The sequence below is a fragment of the Brassica rapa genome, chromosome A02 (genome assembly GCF_000309985.2).
Source record: "Brassica rapa cultivar Chiifu-401-42 chromosome A02, CAAS_Brap_v3.01, whole genome shotgun sequence".
In the NCBI taxonomy this organism is placed as follows: Eukaryota; Viridiplantae; Streptophyta; class Magnoliopsida; order Brassicales; family Brassicaceae; genus Brassica; species Brassica rapa.
In genome coordinates, this window is record NC_024796.2 from 22,247,622 (window position 1) to 22,265,985 (window position 18,364).

At 35.4% G+C, this 18,364-nt stretch overlaps 3 protein-coding genes across 3 annotated transcripts; 2 read left to right on the forward strand and 1 right to left on the reverse strand.

Annotated features, from left to right (window-relative positions):
• The first annotated feature begins 1,660 nt into the window (after window positions 1–1,660).
• LOC103853668 (ubiquitin-like modifier-activating enzyme atg7) lies at window positions 1,661–5,135 on the forward strand. Its single transcript, XM_009130578.3, has 11 exons — window positions 1,661–1,900; window positions 2,257–2,474; window positions 2,547–2,793; window positions 2,887–2,984; window positions 3,059–3,342; window positions 3,417–3,561; window positions 3,658–4,005; window positions 4,092–4,253; window positions 4,340–4,455; window positions 4,523–4,685; window positions 4,766–5,135. Exons 1-11 carry the CDS (start codon window positions 1,756–1,758, stop codon window positions 4,931–4,933), a joined length of 2,094 nt encoding a protein of 697 aa, XP_009128826.1. The 5' UTR covers window positions 1,661–1,755; the 3' UTR covers window positions 4,934–5,135.
• A 5,881-nt stretch (window positions 5,136–11,016) lies between these two features.
• On the forward strand, window positions 11,017–12,832 carry LOC103853670 (magnesium-chelatase subunit ChlI-2, chloroplastic). The gene is made up of 3 exons (XM_009130580.3): window positions 11,017–11,244; window positions 11,351–11,466; window positions 11,559–12,832. Exons 1-3 carry the CDS (start codon window positions 11,151–11,153, stop codon window positions 12,609–12,611), a joined length of 1,263 nt encoding a protein of 420 aa, XP_009128828.1. The 5' UTR covers window positions 11,017–11,150; the 3' UTR covers window positions 12,612–12,832.
• Window positions 12,614–13,905, reverse strand: LOC103853669 (nudix hydrolase 11). Its single transcript, XM_009130579.3, has 4 exons — window positions 13,390–13,905; window positions 13,174–13,316; window positions 12,976–13,095; window positions 12,614–12,905 (listed from the first exon to the last, which is right to left on the reverse strand). The coding sequence occupies exons 1-4, from the start codon at window positions 13,583–13,585 to the stop codon at window positions 12,699–12,701; spliced, it is 666 nt and encodes a 221-aa protein (XP_009128827.1). The 5' UTR covers window positions 13,586–13,905; the 3' UTR covers window positions 12,614–12,698.
• Between the last annotated feature and the right edge of the window lie 4,459 nt (window positions 13,906–18,364).

Consider the following 18,364-nt stretch of genomic DNA (forward strand, 5'->3'; position numbering starts at 1 on the left):
CTTTCACATCCTTCATTAATATCTCTACCTCATACTTCTTCAAACTTTTCTTATCCTTCACCACCGAAACCCAGCTCTTGACTTTCCCGTCCATAGAATCACTCGTCCCATCTCCTAGACTCGCCGATCTCACCTCTGTAGGGTTTAGAACTCCTGCGGATTCACCAAATCCATCGAAAAGCTAGGTCACAATCACTCTCAAAGTCGCCTCAAAATTGCTTTTTCTCAAAACGCATCGTTTTTTCCAAAATTGTTGACCATTTGTTTTACCACTCTCTAGTCACGTAAGTTTGATATCAATGAATCTTGACGATGATAGCTAGGTGTAACTTCAAACAAGTACGCAAAAGAATATAAAAACGGATGATAAGTAAAGATTTCATTTAATGCCTAAAGCAATATGATGTGAAAATGGATGTAGTGGATTTGTCTGTTGCTTGTGATAATCACATTTTGTTCATCATTCACGACACGTTTTGGTTCCTTATAGCCAAGTTCGATTCAGGGTTTGATTGACAGGTCTTTGTAGAGTTTTTCACATCCAATTTTTTTTCTTTCTAAAACACCAAATCTCTTCCAATCATATTTACTGAGATGATTAGAAACTACATATTTTTGTTCTTCTGATTTAGCTTTAGAGAACAAAAACTTAAAAAGATTTTAATATCTTAACTAGATCTTGACCCGCGCTTTTGAAGCGCGGGTTTTCTTACAATAAAAAGTTTAATAATGTTAATGATTTTTGTATGTTATTATGTTACAATATTGAATTATATCAAAACATAGAATTTTATAAAATTATATGATTTATGAATTAATTTATTTAAAATTTTGTATGTATATTGTTATGTAACTCTTTCTTAGATCAAACATTTTGTTTGGTTCGAATAAAAACCGATCCGAATCGGTTCAGATCCAAGTCTACGGCAAAGTATCGATTGGGTATATTTCAGACCCACAGTGTCGATTTAGGTTTGGATTCTACAGAGATCTGAACCGGTACCCTGAGTATCTAAAATGTATTGTGTATATTAAATATATTTTTCTGTTTCAAATATGTCTTCGGTATCACGATTATTCTTTTGTGTTTCAGATTCGGTTTTCGGTTAATGTTTCAGATTTCAAATAAAATGTTAGATTTTTAGAAACATATTTCGTGTATACGCATAAATTTTGAATATAATTAAAAAACTTTAAAGTATTGTCATGTTTCTATACATTATGTTTTACATAAAAGTTTTACATTCTGTATATAAAAAAATTTGGTTCATATAATATGTTAATAAATGTTGTAAATCAGCCTTTATGTGGAGCGGATAAATAATCATCATAGCTGACAATATAAACTATATCTAAATATTATCTTTCTGGTATTTAAAATAAATGCTAATATAATTATTTTCTGTTAATAAGCACAAAATCTGGTGGCAGAATCTTTTAGTTTGGCATAAATATTAAATATATTATGTGGAGTTGATTAATTAAAGTGATATAAAATATAACATTCTAATGAAAGAGCCAACAACCTTTTATAAGTAAATATTTAAAGATTGCTTCTCTTTTAATAATATAGATAATTGAGAAATAAACCGGTTTTTGGTATTTTTGTTAAAAGTAAACCGGTTTTGGTTTGCTTCGATTAAAAGCGGACCATGATTGATTGACTCTGTGTTCCTTGCACGACTCCTCTTTCGTGTTTCCTACAACAGCCATTGACTCTCGTCGACACAAATCAAATTGCAAAGAGATTCGGGCATGGACGATAAGAGAGAATCTCCACCGACGATGATACTTCAATTCGCTCCATTGAACAGCTCCGTCGACGAAGGTTTCTGGCACAGCTTTTCCTCTTTGAAACTCGATAAACTCGGAATCGACGATTCTCCGATCTCCATCACCGGTACGACCAATTACCAAATTACCCCCACAACATCGATTCCAATTTAGAGAACTCCGTAATTCGATGCATTCACATTGATTTCACCGATCCCTTTAGGTTGTTAGAGAACAAACAAAAAAAAAAAAGTTGACAACTTTATATAGCTCATGTTTGGTTTGCTCTAATCACCATTATATAACTGTTTATAGATTTATCTTCACGAAGTTTTAAACTTTGAATAAAGTTTAAAACTTTATGTAATTCATGTGGGATTGAAACTATGTATAACGAGTTGGTTTTATCAGATTCTCTTGTATATGCCATTGGAGATTAAATGGGCTGAGGTATTTTGTTTCTTTGGATTGTGGAACTTGCAGGATTCTATGCACCGTGTTCTCATCCGCAAGTCTCAAACCATCTGACTCTTCTTTCGGAGTCATTGCCTTCTTCTTCAGATGAACAGTCATCTACCGAGAGTACTAGTCATGGGAATAGGAACAAGTGTCCTGTTCCAGGGACTCTCTACAACACCAACACCGTCGAAAGCTTTACTAAACTCGACAAACAAAGCTTGTTAAAATCAGAAGCAAACAAGGTATATGTATGATTTTGACTCTTGTTTTGACTGTTACAGAATATCTAACTTAACATGTTTGTTGAGTTTCAGATTTGGGAAGATATTCAATCGGGAAAGGCTCTCGAGGACTGTGCTTTGTTATCTAGGTTCCTCGTTATCTCGTTTGCCGACCTTAAGAAGTGGAGCTTTCGTTATTGGTTTGCGTTCCCTGCACTTGTGCTTGATCCTCCTGCAAGCTTGGTTGAGTTAAAGCCAGCTTCGGAGTATTTTACTTCAGAAGAAGCAGAATCAGTATCTGCTGCTTGTAATGAGTGGCGTGACTCAAGTTTAACAACTGGTACTCAACGACATTCTTCTTTAATTGTTATTACTATGCAAATTTAAAGAATGGTAGCTGAATTCTTGTTACTTCTCCTTGTCATGCTATTAGATGTTCCATTCTTTTTGGTTTCGATTTCTTCTGATGATTCAAAAGCTACCATCAGACATCTTAAAGACTGGGAAGCTTGCCAAGGTGATCACCAAAAGGTATGTGTCTCTTCCAAATACGTTAGACGCTGTTTTCCTTTTGTTTATACCTTGATCTACCTCTCTTCCTGCAGTTACTTTTCGGTTTCTATGACCCGTGTCACCTTCCTAGTAACCCTGGCTGGCCACTTCGGAATTATCTTGCACTTATTCGCTCAAAATGGCACCTCGAGACTGTTTGGTTCTTCTGCTACAGAGAGAGCCGCGGTTTCGCTGACATGAGCCTTTCTCTTGTTGGTCAAGCCTCCATTACACTCTCATCTGATTCATCTGTACCTAACTCAGTGGGATGGGAGCTTAACAAAGGAAAACGAGCCCCCCGATCCATTAGCCTTGCTAACTCCATGGATCCAACAAGGTACATGTTTGCTCTCTCTGTCAATGCTTTAGTTAACTAAACGGATAAGATCTGATTAACGATCCTTTTCGCAGGTTGGCTGTTTCTGCTTGTGATTTAAACTTGAAGTTAATGAGATGGCGTGCGTTACCGTCTCTAGACTTAAACGTTCTGTCCTCTGTGAAGTGCCTTCTTCTTGGAGCTGGTACATTGGGTTGTCAAGTTGCTCGTACTCTTATGGTAATGCATCAACGAGAATACGAGATTAAACAATCTTACAAACTCACTTACAAACTCACTTACTAACTTAAGAACCTCTCTATCCTTTTCCTTTAGGGTTGGGGAATCCGCAACATAACCTTTGTAGACTATGGCAAAGTAGCTATGTCTAATCCTGTCAGGCAATCTCTGTACACGTTTGAAGACTGTGTAGGCCGTGGCGAGTTCAAAGCCGTAGCTGCTGTTAAAAGCCTTAAACAGATCTTTCCAGCTGTGGAATCTAGTGGAGTTGTTATGGCTATACCGATGCCTGGACATCCCATCTCTAGCCAAGAAGAAGAGTCTGTTCTCGGTGATTGCAAACGCCTTCGTGATTTGATTGAATCTCATGATGCAGTGTTCTTGTTGACTGATACAAGAGAAAGCAGGTGGTTACCTTCTCTTCTTTGTGCTAATGCTAATAAGGTAACAACATTTAACTCTGTTTCTTTCTTTCTTGTTTGTTTTCTTTTTATACAAGTAACACAACCTGTTTTGATTTGAATTTTCAGATTGCTATAAACGCGGCTTTAGGTTTCGATAGCTACATGGTAATGCGACATGGCGCTGGCCCCACCTCGTTAACTGATGATATGCAGAATCTTGACATGAACAAGGCAGGAAGACAGAGACTTGGTTGTTACTTCTGCAACGACGTTGTTGCACCTCAAGATGTAATAGCACTTGGTTGAGTCTTTGTTTTATGTTACCTCAAGCTTTTACTTGTGGTGAACTTATTTTGTTGTTTTACATTTTGCAGTCAATGACTGATCGAACACTGGACCAGCAATGCACTGTTACACGCCCGGGGTTAGCTCCCATTGCAGGAGCTCTGGCCGTTGAACTCTTAGTCGGAGTTCTACAACATCCACTTGGGTAAGTCTTTTGAAAGTCTTGGCTCAGTCCACAAGCTTGTCTTCTTACATTTGTTTTTCTTTCACAGTATATATGCAAAAGGAGACAACTCGAGCTCGAGTAATGGAGGAAACACCGATGAATCACCTCTAGGGATCTTACCTCATCAGATTAGAGGCTCAGTTTCTCAGTTCTCACAGATCACACTGCTAGGACAAGCCTCCAACAGCTGCACAGCTTGTTCTGAAACTGTAAGTTTCTACATGAGATATTTCTTAACAAAACGTGGCTTGCACGGTTTCTTATGGATGTCAAAATACTTGTCTTTCAGGTGGTGTCAGAGTATCGAGAAAAAGGAAACAGTTTCGTACTTGAAGCTATTAACCATCCTACATACCTGGAGGATCTTACCGGTTTAACCGAGCTTAAGAAAGCTGCTAATTCGTTTAGCCTCGATTGGGAAGACGATGAAGACGACGATGAAGCTGTAGATATGTAATAAATTATTTTCATTACAGACTTTATATGGTGGTCATGTCGTCTTGTTGATAATCACAAGTGTCGGGACCATCATTTTCCAAGTTAATTTCGCTAAGAACATTAGTTAGTTGCCATTCATAGCAGTGTTGATTCACGTCTTATTGTTGATAAATTTTACACTCCTTTCTTATTCTCTATAGTTTTTCCGATTTGAAACGCTACCTAAGATTTAGAATTGGATGTTCACTTAAAAAGATAATATGTTGAAAAATAACCAATGAATACACAATATAATATTACGCATATATAATGCAATGTTTAAACCGTTTTGGTAAAAATATGGGATCATCTAAAAGTATGTGTACTCATCCTATCAACTGCTATAGAGACTAGTTAATTAAACTTGTTAACTCACCCATGTGGAGATATGGTCCCTAAAAGCAACCCGTTAATCAACACGACCACATGACATGCTTCTCTGTAAGTAAAGATTTCATCGTATGGGTCGTAATAACAATAAAGCCTCATTTTCCTTGTCTTACAGTAGGATCTGGTGCGAAAATCTACTTTTTTGGATGGTGTCTTGTTCCTAGTAACCATACTCCATTGTCACAACCCATTAAACCAGTTCACCTATATATATAAGGCATCTAAGATGCAAATAAAATAGCACGTTATAAATGCATGTTCATTTTAAAACTTTCTATCAACGCGCCTCAAAACAAAAAAAAAAAAAATGTCCTCGACGGAGAAAAATGCGCTGAGCTCGAAAGCCCACTGAGAGCAAGTCTTCTTGAGGGAGAAAGATGCGACTGAGCTCGAAGGCCTATCTGACTCACTAGCGAATCAGAAAAACCCCAATTTTCATCAATGTCAGGCTCCTTTAAGTAGCTAGTCAGTCACCATTCTCATCCACGGCTGAGACACTGGTCTATGGTGGCAACATAGCAGTCCCACTCTGAGAGATAGCCTTGCCTCTCAACTTTCGTAACCATAGAGAGGCAAGGCTAGCGCTCATGGTCGGGTTGTTATGTTGACATCAAAGACGAAAGTCTCGGCCGTCAATGAGAATTGTGATTAAAGTACTTGAATGAAAAAGAAAATGTCCCTGTAGTTGATGTTAATTGGGATTTTCCTAATTTTCCAATGAGGGATTTAACATCAGATAGGCCTTTGAGGTTAGTTTCATCTTTCTCCATCACGAGAACTTCTTCAAGTTCTGCTATCACCGGTGATAGTGTCATATTCACACATCATCTACCACACTGAGTTTATTTCCATTGGAGCTTGTAAGCAATAATCGTAACAATGATAATTCGGGCTATGTGTTCAAAAAAAAAAAAAAAAAAAAAAATAATTCGGACTCTTAGGATGGGGTTCTAAGCTTCGGCTAAGAACCGTTTCTTAACTTTTAACTAAGAAAAGCTAAGAACCGTCTCCTAAATAAGAGATATAAGAGCACCTCCAATGGGAGTTCTACCCCTTGGAGCTCTAAAAATGAATATGTATGTATGTATATATTGTGTATATGTATGTAGTTGTGGGGTCCACTAAATAATGTAGAAGCCCTATCCAAAGATTCTAAAAGTTTTGTTTTTAGAACCTTTGGATAGGGATTCTACACTATTTAGTGGACCCCACAATTACATATACATATACAATGTATACATACACACATATTCATTTTTAGAGTTCCAAGGGGTAGAATCCCCTATTGGAGGTGCTCTAATAGCTGGTTCTTAGCCGAAAGGTATTAAAAAAAATGTTAAATCATGAGTTAAGAATCCCAAATTAAGGCCCGGATTAATCATGCTCTAAAAATCTTTTAATGTTTGCTTATTTTTTTGATCTCCGCCACTGGTTGTGTGAATATAACACTATCCAGCGAGAGCAGAACTTGAAGAAGTCCTCCTGATGGAGAAAGATACGACTAACCTCGAAGGCCTATCAATCTTAAAGACCGTTTTATAGGCATGGATCTTATATGGAATCATGGTTTAATAGGGTACCAAATACTACAAATATTTTTCTCTTTCGTGTTTCTAGCGAGACAGAGATTGTTGTTCTGTTTTTTTTTTTGTCAATCGCAGTGGTTGAATGATGCTCTACTTAGATTTCAATGTGTGTCTCAACCATGTATATTGTCAATGAAAGAAAAGAATGATGCTCTACTTGCACAAAATGATTTCCATATTGTCAACATTTTAGCATACGTTGGAAACATCGGCAATTAAGGCCTGACTGATTCAAACGCAGCGGTTGCGGGAGTTTGTGGATGCGGGCGGTTGCGGTTTCTAGCGGTTTTAAAAGATTTATATGATTGATACTGCGGTTAAAAATGGGTACGTTTGCGGGTGACTTATGACTAGTTAATTACCAAATGCAGTAACAGTCAAATAATAAATTAACAATATTTACATTTAATATAATTATAAAATATCAAAAATTATAAAACTATAATAAATATAAAATTTACATTTAGAAAGTTATAATTTTAATTTTTGAAAATTTATTGAAATTGTTTTTATTATAAAATTTTATAATATTAACTAAAATATAATAGATATATTTTAATATTTTCATAATTTCAATTTTCAATTTTTTATTAAATATTTTTACTTTTTTATATATATATATTGTTTTAAAAAAAAAGAAAAAAAATTTACCCTCCCACAACCGCCCGCAACCGCAAACGCTAGCTGGAGCCAGCTTTTGAATTTATGAGATACGGAGCGGTTTGAAATGGTTTAGAGCGATTTAAGTGATTGTTGCAAACCGCCGACAACCGCTACCAACCGCAAAAGCTGTGTTTGCGGGTGGTAGCGGGAAAACCAGTTGTCCCCTAAATGTGTTTAGCTATAAAATGAATAAATGGTTGTTAACATTTTTACCCCAAAATTTTGAATAGATGGATAAATAATATATAAACATCTATTTTGTTTGGACGTCTATTTTGTTAATACCAATTCTTCTGTTTCATGAAGTGTCATTATAACATTTTTTTGTTATATAAAAATTTCCACTTTAGAATTTCAATGTAATATATACATATTTTGAACTTAATATTAATCACAAAATATTTTGAACTTATAAATAGTTTTGTTTCTTACAAGCCATTGATTAAATAGATTCATTTATTATAGACATAAATTTATTTTAATTATTTTATTTATCTGTATAAAACATACTCCCTCTGTTTCTAAATATAAGATGTTCTAGGTAAAATATGCTTATTAAAAAAATATTTTATCTAAAAAGTATTATTGAAACTATAAATTACAAAATATTCAACCAATTACAAAATAGAACTATTAAATTTGATTGTTTATACAAATTTTGATAAAGTTAAGCTACCTAAGAATATGAAAATATTTTATATATTGGAACATAAAATTTCTTCTAAACATCTTACATTACTGAGTATCAAAATAATACTTTTTGTTTAACAGATGAAATATTATTTAGTCAAAATATATTGAGTAACATGTTAAGTACCCTGTGGTTCGGGAATTTGTAACAAGAACTCCCAAGGCTCCAAGCACTAGTGAGCCACAGTCCATTCTGAAGAATTTTGTGGCATTTTAGTGACTTCACCTAAAGCAAGATATTTCAAGCTAGATTGTCATGAATCTCAATATCAAACATTTGTTTTGATTAACCACGGTTTCCGGATCCCACTTAGTGGAGCCGACTAATCTGTGGAATCCCGACATACTGATCATGTGTATTGAGTTTTTTTTTTCTCAAGTACATCTAGACCAACTCCCGCTTAGTTAATATGAAACATTTCACTATAGAAGAGATTAAATTTAAGGAGAACAAACTCAAGAGGTATATATCTTTAAGGACAACAATGTCAAGGTGAAATTATCTATATTATTAAAACTGAAGTACCTTTTAGTACTGTTTGGAAACATGAATAAAAATTAAAACAAAAATTGTTTGAAAACAGGAATAGCAGATTAAATATTTTTTTTAATTTACATATTTAACCATTGTATTTACAATAATTAAATACTTCATTTTTATAACTTTTTTATTTACAGATTCTGCCACTGTATTTAATATCAAATTAAATTAATTAATTATAATAGTTGTTGTTTCTTTATGGTGAAAATAAAAACACAAACTTAAATATATAGTATATAAGTATATATTATAAATACTTTTTAAACTCTATTTAATTTAGTCAATATAAAAATTTCGAGAGTTCAATATTCAAGAAAAAATATATCATAAAATTAATAATAATTCTTAGAAAACTAATGCAAAAATTAAAAATTTTAGTATGTAGTTTCATTTTAAAATAAATTAACAAATAAACAACAGATCAATATATGAATAGTACAATTACATCAAATTGTATCAAATTATAAAAATTTTAATATAATATAATGCACAAATAAAAATAATTATTATCAAACATCTATACTATTAAAAGAGAAACATTCTGAAAAAATCTATTTATGAAAGGTTGTTAAACTATTTCATTAGAATTAATTTGTTTTGGTCCTAAATTAATGACACTAATTATACACAATTAATAACTCTAACAACCCGTTCATCTTTTTGTGTTACTATGAAAAATTAATAAAATCTCCTAATATCGTGGGATCACAAATATTTGTTGTGTGTGGATATTAAAGTCACTAAATCACAATCATATGAAAGATAAAGTAATATTCCATATTCCATACATCAACTATATAATAATGTCATTAAACATATTGTACAATAACATCTTACATTATATAGTTTCAAATATTTCCAAAATAAAATTTAATAAAACCACTTTCACAAATCATATGTTAAAACAAAATTATATATATATATATATATATATATTATGTTAACTTAATTTTTATAATAAGCATTATAATTAAAAAAATTATTAAGAAAATTTTATAACTATTAATAACCCTACAAATATGTTCTATTGAGTTATTTAAAAAAAAAAATCTACCAAGTAAACCTTAAGACATATCAATTTAACAAATGTAACTCTTATAAAATACACACAAAATATAATGAGAGAGTAAGTTTAAGTATTCGGGTCGGTTCTTTTCTATCTGAGTTTTATAGGTCCAAAACTGTTGGACCCAAATGGATATTTGAATTTTTTTCATGTCAGAATTGGTTTGTAATCATAATTCAAATACATATTAAATACATGTAATATTTGGATACATAGGAGGTCTAGGTCAGTTCAGATATTTAAAGTCTAAAAAAAATTAAGTACCTGAAAACCTACATAATGATCTGAAACTTGAAAAATATTAGAAAACCTAACAAATACTCAAAATATATTAAAATATATGAAAAAGATCTTAAATTCTTCCCGAGATACAACCCGAAAAACTAAAAATATCCAAACTTTTATTTGAATATCCGAAATATCTTTTTTTTTTTTAATTTAGAATTTTACCTGAAACCTAAAAGTATAATTGAAAACTCAAACCCAAAACAAACAAAAAAAAAATCTATAGTACCAAAAATATATTCGAAATACTCAATATACTAATATACTCAAAACATTTCATGTACTTTCGGTATCCGAGTCTTGAGTAGGATCCGTACTAAACCAAGATATGTTGGTCCGAAAAAATATCCAATATATACATTTCCTTGGACCTGTTTTTTGGATTTGAATAAATGCCTAAACTTAGAGAGAGAGTTATATAAAAATGTATATACAAAATCTCAAATAAACTAATTCATAAGTCATATAATTTTAAACAGATTCTCTTCTCGATATAATAAGATTTTGCAACCTAATAATGTACAACAATCCCAAAGTACTAATTCATATCAAACTTTATCTATAATCCAAAGCCCGCGCTTTCGAAGCGCGGATTAAAATCTAGTCTATATTATAAAATAATATATTTGACCCTATATGTAAATTACAAAACATAAAAAACATACATGAAATATTTTTATAAAACCAGCGATTTATGAATTTACGTTGAACATAAGTTAAATCAACCATCCGCACATGGGCGCGGGTCAAATTCTAGTATGTTCTTAAACATGGAGTATTATTTTAGTTAGTTTTATGTTTATTTGGTTTAGTTTTGTAATTTTAAATTAAAATTTAATAATATGTATTTTCATTTTCAAGTAGTATTTCAGAATATTCTCTACCGGAAAATCTACTATCAATCTCCTTATCCAAAACAGAAACGAATGCTCGAAGAGAAAGTAACGAAACCAGAGAGCTTTAGAGCTCATTAACAATGGTCTCTCTTCTCGGAACATCTCCTTCCTCAATCTTGTCTTGCCCTCGTCTTTCTTCAACACCTTTAACATCCCCCGTCTGCTTCCGACCAGGTTCCAATCTTCCCTATAAACCTCCCTTAAATTTCTCACTGTTACATGTTCTAGCCCTTCAATTTCTAGCAGTAAAGCTTGATTGTGTGTGTTCTTCTTTTTGCAGGTAACACTTTTGGAGGAAAGTTATACAGAAGAATACAATCAGAGACAAAGAAGAGCAGATCTCGTCACCATGTCTTGGTTACAAATGTCGCCACTGGGATCAACTCTATAGAACAAGTATGACTTTCTTAAACATCATATAATAAAAAAGGATCAATCTTGGAATGATTTGTTGTGCTAAAGACATTAGCCTTTTTGGGGTTTATTAGGCAAAAAAGATTGATACAAAGGAAAGTGCAAGGCCAGTGTACCCCTTCGCCGCTATAGTTGGACAAGATGAGATGAATCTATGCCTTTTATTAAACGTCATTGACCCCAAGATAGGTGGTGTGATGATCATGGGAGACAGAGGAACCGGTAAATCAACAACCGTTAGATCTTTAGTCGATCTTCTCCCCGAGATCACGGTCGTTGCTGGCGACCCTTACAACTCAGACCCTAGAGATCCTGAGTTTATGGGGAAGGAAGTGAGAGAGAGAGTTCAAAAAGGCGAAGAGCTTGACGTCATGGAGACAAAGATCAACATGGTTGATCTTCCTTTAGGTGCTACTGAAGATAGAGTCTGCGGAACTATCGATATCGAGAAGGCCTTAACAGAAGGTGTCAAGGCCTTTGAGCCTGGGCTATTAGCTAAAGCCAACAGAGGGATTCTTTATGTGGATGAGGTTAACCTCTTGGATGATCATTTGGTTGATGTTCTTCTTGATTCTGCTGCTTCAGGTTGGAACACTGTTGAAAGAGAAGGGATTTCCATCTCTCACCCGGCTCGGTTTATCCTCATTGGCTCAGGGAATCCGGAGGAAGGAGAGCTTAGACCGCAGCTTCTCGATAGGTTTGGTATGCACGCGCAAGTAGGCACAGTTAGAGACGCTGAGCTGAGGGTCAAGATTGTGGAAGAGAGAGCTCGTTTTGATAGTAACCCAAAGGAGTTTCGAGAGTCTTATCTAGAGGAGCAGATGAAGCTTCAGGAGCAGATTACGAGCGCGAGAAGCAATCTTTCTGGAGTTGAGATCAATCAAGATTTGAAAGTGAAGATCTCGAGGGTCTGCGCTGAGCTTGACGTTGATGGACTGAGAGGTGACATTGTGACGAACAGAGCTGCGAGAGCGCTTGCTGCGCTTAAAGGAAGAGATCATGTGACGGCAGAAGATGTTGGTATCGTTATACCGAATTGCTTAAGACACCGTCTTAGGAAAGATCCTCTTGAGTCTATGGATTCGGGCATTGTCGTTACAGAGAAGTTCTACGAGGTGTTCAGCTAAAAGAGTAAAGACGAGAAGATCTTTGAAACACATTTAGTTACATGCTTTGTTTTTTTCGATTATTACAAGAATACATTTCAAGAAACATCAGTTTGGTTGTTTCCAGAAGCTTGGCTTGAGTTCTTGAAACTCAGGAGATCTCTGATAAACAATGGAGGCAACTCTGATCAGAATACCAGCAGTGAGTGCCCATATAACAAAGTTTCTCTCTTTGTCTTCCACATAGTAATCGAAGTAGTGAAGAAGATATCTTTCTTCTCCATGCTCTCGTTCCTCTGCTCTCCTGTTCTTGTCCTGCGTAAAATCCGAATAGAAACGCATTGAAGATCACTAAAACTTTTATCCAAAAACATGGTCAAATTACCTTGAGAAACATCTCTAGCGGAACATCAAAGATGTCTTCTACTTCAGCTGGATTTGGTAGCTGGTTAAATGCATTCTTGTCGTGTAGAAAACCGATAACTGGTACAACTGACATTCCCTTCTGCAAACACCCTCGAGGAGACTGACAGTTTAATAGCCAAGTAACTTGAATTTATATGTTTTGATTCAGTTTTTTTACCTTGTTAACAAATGGTTGAAGAACAGAAATGATTGTAACAAGAGAAGGATCTAAACCGATTTCTTCACGAGCTTCTCTCAACGCGGTAGCTATATCATCTGCATCTTCTTCGTCTCTTTTCCCTCCAGGCAATGCTACTTCTCCTACAACCGTTTTCATACGTTAAGATTAAAGAAGATGAGATCTTTTTTTTAATGAGACAGATTTTGATCTTACCAGGATGAGAAGAGAGAGTAGAGGAGCGTTTGGTTAAGATCACACGTAGGTCCTTTCCATCTTTTCCTTGTTCTTGGTATATACAAACTAAGACAGCTGAAGATTTTGCAGGAAAATGTTGAAGAAGATGATGAGATTTGTAGTTTTGAAACCGTTGGATTAGAAATTGCAAAGGATCTGTTGGTGTTGAGGACATATTGGAACACAGAGTTAAACACTTTGAGAACTATGTTTCTTGTTCTCTTGTGTTCTTCAGATCTGAATAAAGGGACTTTGTTCTGATACAAAAATCAGATTTGTTAAAGGGTGGACAGCAAATATTTGGTAACATCCATGGTTCTTGGTTTAGGAGGTTCGATCCAATTAACAAGAATTGTTTAATCTCAAAAATACAAAAGAACTTGATTAAAAAGCATGTCATAGATTAATTTGCGTATTAAAGTTTCATAGTCAATGTTTGATAACCTGATTTAATCAAAACCAAACTGAAATATAACCTAAAAACTTTTAAAATGGTATATTTGATCAATCCACAACCATTAACTTTTTTAAATAATGTTTTTTAAACACCATAAGTTAGCTAACAATTTTTTAAAAAATACACTCAATCAAAAATACACTAAGGAGACGACTGGTTTTCCCGTTACCACCCGCAAACGCAGCTTTTGTGGTTGGTAGCGGTTGTCGGTAGTTTGCAACAATCACTCAAATCGCTCTAAACCGCTTCAAACCGCTCCGAATCTCATAAATTCAAAAGCTGGCTCCAGCTAGCGTTTGCGGTTGCGGACGGTTGCGGGCGGTTGCGGGAGGGTAAATTTTTTTTCTTTTTTAAAACAATATATATACAAAAGTAAAAATATTTAATAAAAATTTTAAAATTGAAATTATGAAAATATTAAAATATATCTATTATATTTTAATTAATATTATAAAATTTTATAATAAAAACAATTTCAATTAATTTTCAAAAAATAAAATTATAACTTTCTAAATATAAATTTTACATTTATTATAATTTTATGATTTTTGATATTTTTATAATTATATTAAATATAAATATTGTTAAATTATTATTTGATTGTTACCGCATTTGGTAGTTAACCAATCATAAGTCACCCGCAAACGCACCAATTTTTAACCGTAGTACCAGTCGTACAAATCTTTTAAAACCGATAGAAACCGCAATCGTCTGCATCCACAAACTCCCGCAACCGCAACCGCTGCGTTTGAACCAGTCAGGCCCTAAAACTTGAGTTTAACATTTAGTGATTATTATTTAGGATTTAGTATTTAGGGAATGAGGTTAAGTTTATAAACTTCTATAAATGTTTTATAAATTATTCTTAAATATATATTAATCATTTAGGAAAGTTAATTTAATCTATCTATCATAAATTTAAGGTAATTAAAAAAATGGTTATTCTATAAGTGTAAATTTGAAAAAGTTGTATCAAATTTGTCGTAAAATTGAAATTCGCCTACTTTTAAAGCTGTTTTATTTGAAAATTAAAAACCAAACTATTCAACCAAAATGAAAAAATGTGCTTATTTTTTTGGATTATGGGTTTCTTCAGTAATTTCGAGAAATAGAACAATTTGTAACATTTTTGTTTTCCAAACATAAATGATTATATATTAGAATCAAAATAGTCATAAGAGAAAGCGTCACTAGAAACCAAACGCATCGTTTTGCGATTCTCGATTTTGGTTGGGCTTTTCGCTGGCGCCGTCTACGGTGGTTCCGATGGGTGACGATGATGATTCACAAGGGGAGGCTTTTGGTTCTCAGGGGGCACCGACTGTTCCGGTTGCTGGTCCTGGAGGACCTAAGGGCTCTTGAGTTGGTGCGGTTCAGGGTAATCGAGTTTTGAAGAAGTATGACGTCGAGATTTTGATGAAGGATTGTGTTGGTTCCGTCTTGGTTCCGAAGGAGATAACGAAGGATGTGGCACCGCTCTGGAAAGATTTCCTTATTGGAAAGTTTCTCGATGATGCTCCACATATTGCGAAGATTCATGCCATAGTCAACAAAATATGGGCTCTCAATGATAAGAAACAAATGATTGACGTGTTTGAAGTGAACTCAACGTCGATGAAGTTTAGGGTTCCTAACCAAGCTGATCGAAACAGGATTCTCAGGCGGGGGATGTGGAATCTCGCTGGCATTCCGGTGGTGGTTACAAAATGGTCTCCGGTGAATGAGAAAGAGAAAGCTTCAGCGCAGTCGATTCTGATGTGGGTTCATTTAAAGAATGTTCCTCTAAACATGTTCTCATGGAAAGGTCTGAGCTTTGTTGCTAGCCCGATTGGCACGCCGGTAAGACTACATCCAGAGACTGCACAGTGTCTAGACATGGAGGTTGCGAAGATATTCGTGAAAGTTGACTTGACGAAAGACCTTCAGAAGAAGATGAACTTCAACATTCAGGGACAAGAGTTCTTGATTGAATACTCGTACCCATAGCTGCCAACAAAGTGTCCTAAGTGCGAGAAGTGGAGACATTCTTTTAAAGCTTGTCCAAACAATAAGGTTCCACAGATGGAAGCTCGGAAGGAGCAGGAGACGCTTGAAGTTCAGGAGAAAGAGAAAACAGTGGAAAATCAGAGTATAAGAGTTGAGAAAAATGCTAGTATACAACAAGGCTCAGAAGAGAGGACTGAGAAGCTGAACGAGGTGCTAGTAGAAAATGTGGAGGAGGTCTTAGTTTCAGTGACGGAGACAGAGGATGAGAGGGTAGTAGAGCAAGTAGTGGGGTCAAATGAGGCAGTGGCTATAAAGACTGGTGCTACAACCAATCGAAACTGTAACAGTGAAAGAAAAGGAATGTCTAGATGTTTCACCAGGGAAGTCGAGTCGCTCTCCTTTGAAAAGTAGAGATTTAAAATTTGGTCAAGTTGTCATTCTCACCAACTCGAGATTCTCGGTGCTGAGCTCTGAAGAGGAGGGTGAAATAGTTGAAGCTGAAGAGGAGGAAGTTGAAACTAAACATGTAGATGATAATGCTCTACGCGCTAGTGTGGAAGCAAAGGAGAAGGAGATTGTCATACCTCGTCAGTCTCTACCTAGAGATTCAAAGATCAAGCATAAGGTGTTAGGTGATAAGTCTGTTCAGAAAGCGCATGATGCATGTCCCAGCGAGCTGAATAAAAGGAAATCTCGTCATCATTAATGTCTGGGTTCTTTTGGAATATCAGAGGGTTCAATAAACTTTCTAAGCATATGGTGGTAAAAGATTGGGTAAAGAAGTGTGGTTTTCAGTTTGGTTGCCTGATAGAAACAAGGGTGAAAGAAAATAAAGCAAAGAAGATTCTTGAAAAAGTCTTTCCTAGCTGGTCTTCTATCACAAATTATGAGCATCATCGTCTGGGTAGAATCTGGGCTGTCTGGAATCCGAGGGTGCGAGTTACTCTGTGTTTCCAGACCGCACAAATGATCACGGTTTCAGTTCTTCTAGAGGGTATGGTGGATGAAGTCTTCTGTTCTTTTGTCTATGGCTACCATTTGGAGGACGATAGGAAGGAGCTTTGGAGAGATATCAAATCTCATCAAGGCTCTCCAATTATTCGAAAAAGGCCTTGGACAGTTTGTGGTGATTTTAATGAGATTTTGAGTGGAGAGGAGCGCTCCAATTTTGACACTAATTATGGCTCAGCAAGTATGAGAGAATTCCAAGATGTGGCTAACTACTGCTCTCTAGTAGACATGTCCTACCAAGGTCCGAGATTCACATGGAGCAATAAGAGAGACAGTGATATTATCTGTAAGAAACTTGATCGAGCCTTAATAAATGAAGAATGGATGCGAATGTTCCCTCAGTCCTATAGTGTCTTCGAGGCATGAGGGTGCTCGGATCATCAGTGGTGTAGGACCTCTATCAAACCGGAGGGCATGAAGCCAAAGAAGCCATTTAAGTTTGTGAATGCCCTAGTTGGCATGCCAGAGTTTCTCCCTTTAGTTAGTGATTTCTGGTCTACTACAGAACCGTTATTCAATTCAATGTCTGCTCTCTTCATACTAGCGAAGAAACTAAAGACTCTAAAACCTCTGCTTTGGAATCTGAGTAAAGAGGAGATAGGAGATATTATTAATAAGACAAAGGAAGCTTATGTCAAGCTTTGTGAGCTTCAGACCAAGACTCTTAATGAGCCTTCACAGGCCAATATGGCGACGGAGTTTGTAGCTTTCACAAGATGGACTTTTCTGTCAAGGTTGGAGGAGAAGGTCCTCAGTCAACGAGCCAAGATTCATTGGTTAGTGATAGGAGATGGTAACAACAAGACGTACCATCGAGCTGCAAAGGTTCGAGAGATCAGAAACTCAATCAGAGAGATCAAGCGTCAAGATGGATCTATTGCGGATAACCAGGAAGATATTAAGCAAGAAGCTGTGGACTACTTCAGTACGCTCATGAATCATACTCCTCCAGACTACACTGGAGTAAGCATAGAGGAGCTACAAATCTTCTTAACTTTGATTGCTCTGAAGAGGAGAGGAGCATGTTGACTGGTGAGGTTTCTATGGAGATGATAAGAAAATTTCTGTTTGGAATGGCTGCAGATAAATCCCTGGGTCCTGACGGGTTTTCTTCTGAATTTTTTCGCGCAACTTGGACTATTACTGGTGGAGATTTCGTCCAAGCGGTGCAATCTTTCTTTGATAAAGGCTTTCTCCCGAAAGAGATTAACTCTACAATTTTGGCTCTTATCCCCAAGAAGTGAAAGACTACAGGCCTATCTCTTGTTGCAACGTAATCTACAAGGTGATATCAAAGATCCTGGCAAACCGGTTGAAGAGACTGCTGCCTTCCTTCAGCTCCCTGAACCAATCCGCATTTGTCAAAGATAGGCTTCTTATGGAAAATATCTTATTGGCATCAGAAATGGTGAAGAGCTACCACAAACCCACAGTGTCAGCGAGGTGTGCTGTAAAAATAGACATCTCTAAAGCCTTTGATTCTATTCAGTGGCCATTCTT

Bases quoted from the DNA above. Each gene is read 5' to 3' on its own strand.
- LOC103853670 (XM_009130580.3), top strand. From the start codon at position 11,151: ATGGTCTCTCTTCTCGGAACATCTCCTTCCTCAATCTTGTCTTGCCCT. The intron at 11,245-11,350 runs GTTCCAATCTTC...TTCTTTTTGCAG, and splicing joins CCCCGTCTGCTTCCGACCAG to GTAACACTTTTGGAGGAAAG. The intron at 11,467-11,558 runs GTATGACTTTCT...GGGGTTTATTAG, and splicing joins GGATCAACTCTATAGAACAA to GCAAAAAAGATTGATACAAA.
- LOC103853668 (XM_009130578.3), top strand. From the start codon at position 1,756: ATGGACGATAAGAGAGAATCTCCACCGACGATGATACTTCAATTCGCT. The intron at 2,475-2,546 runs GTATATGTATGA...GTTGAGTTTCAG, and splicing joins TAAAATCAGAAGCAAACAAG to ATTTGGGAAGATATTCAATC. The intron at 2,985-3,058 runs GTATGTGTCTCT...CTCTTCCTGCAG, and splicing joins GCCAAGGTGATCACCAAAAG to TTACTTTTCGGTTTCTATGA.
- LOC103853669 (XM_009130579.3), bottom strand. From the start codon at position 13,585: ATGTCCTCAACACCAACAGATCCTTTGCAATTTCTAATCCAACGGTTT. The intron at 13,096-13,173 runs GTAAAAAAACTG...GGGTGTTTGCAG, and splicing joins TTCAACCATTTGTTAACAAG to AAGGGAATGTCAGTTGTACC. The intron at 12,906-12,975 runs GTAATTTGACCA...GATTTTACGCAG, and splicing joins CGCTAGAGATGTTTCTCAAG to GACAAGAACAGGAGAGCAGA.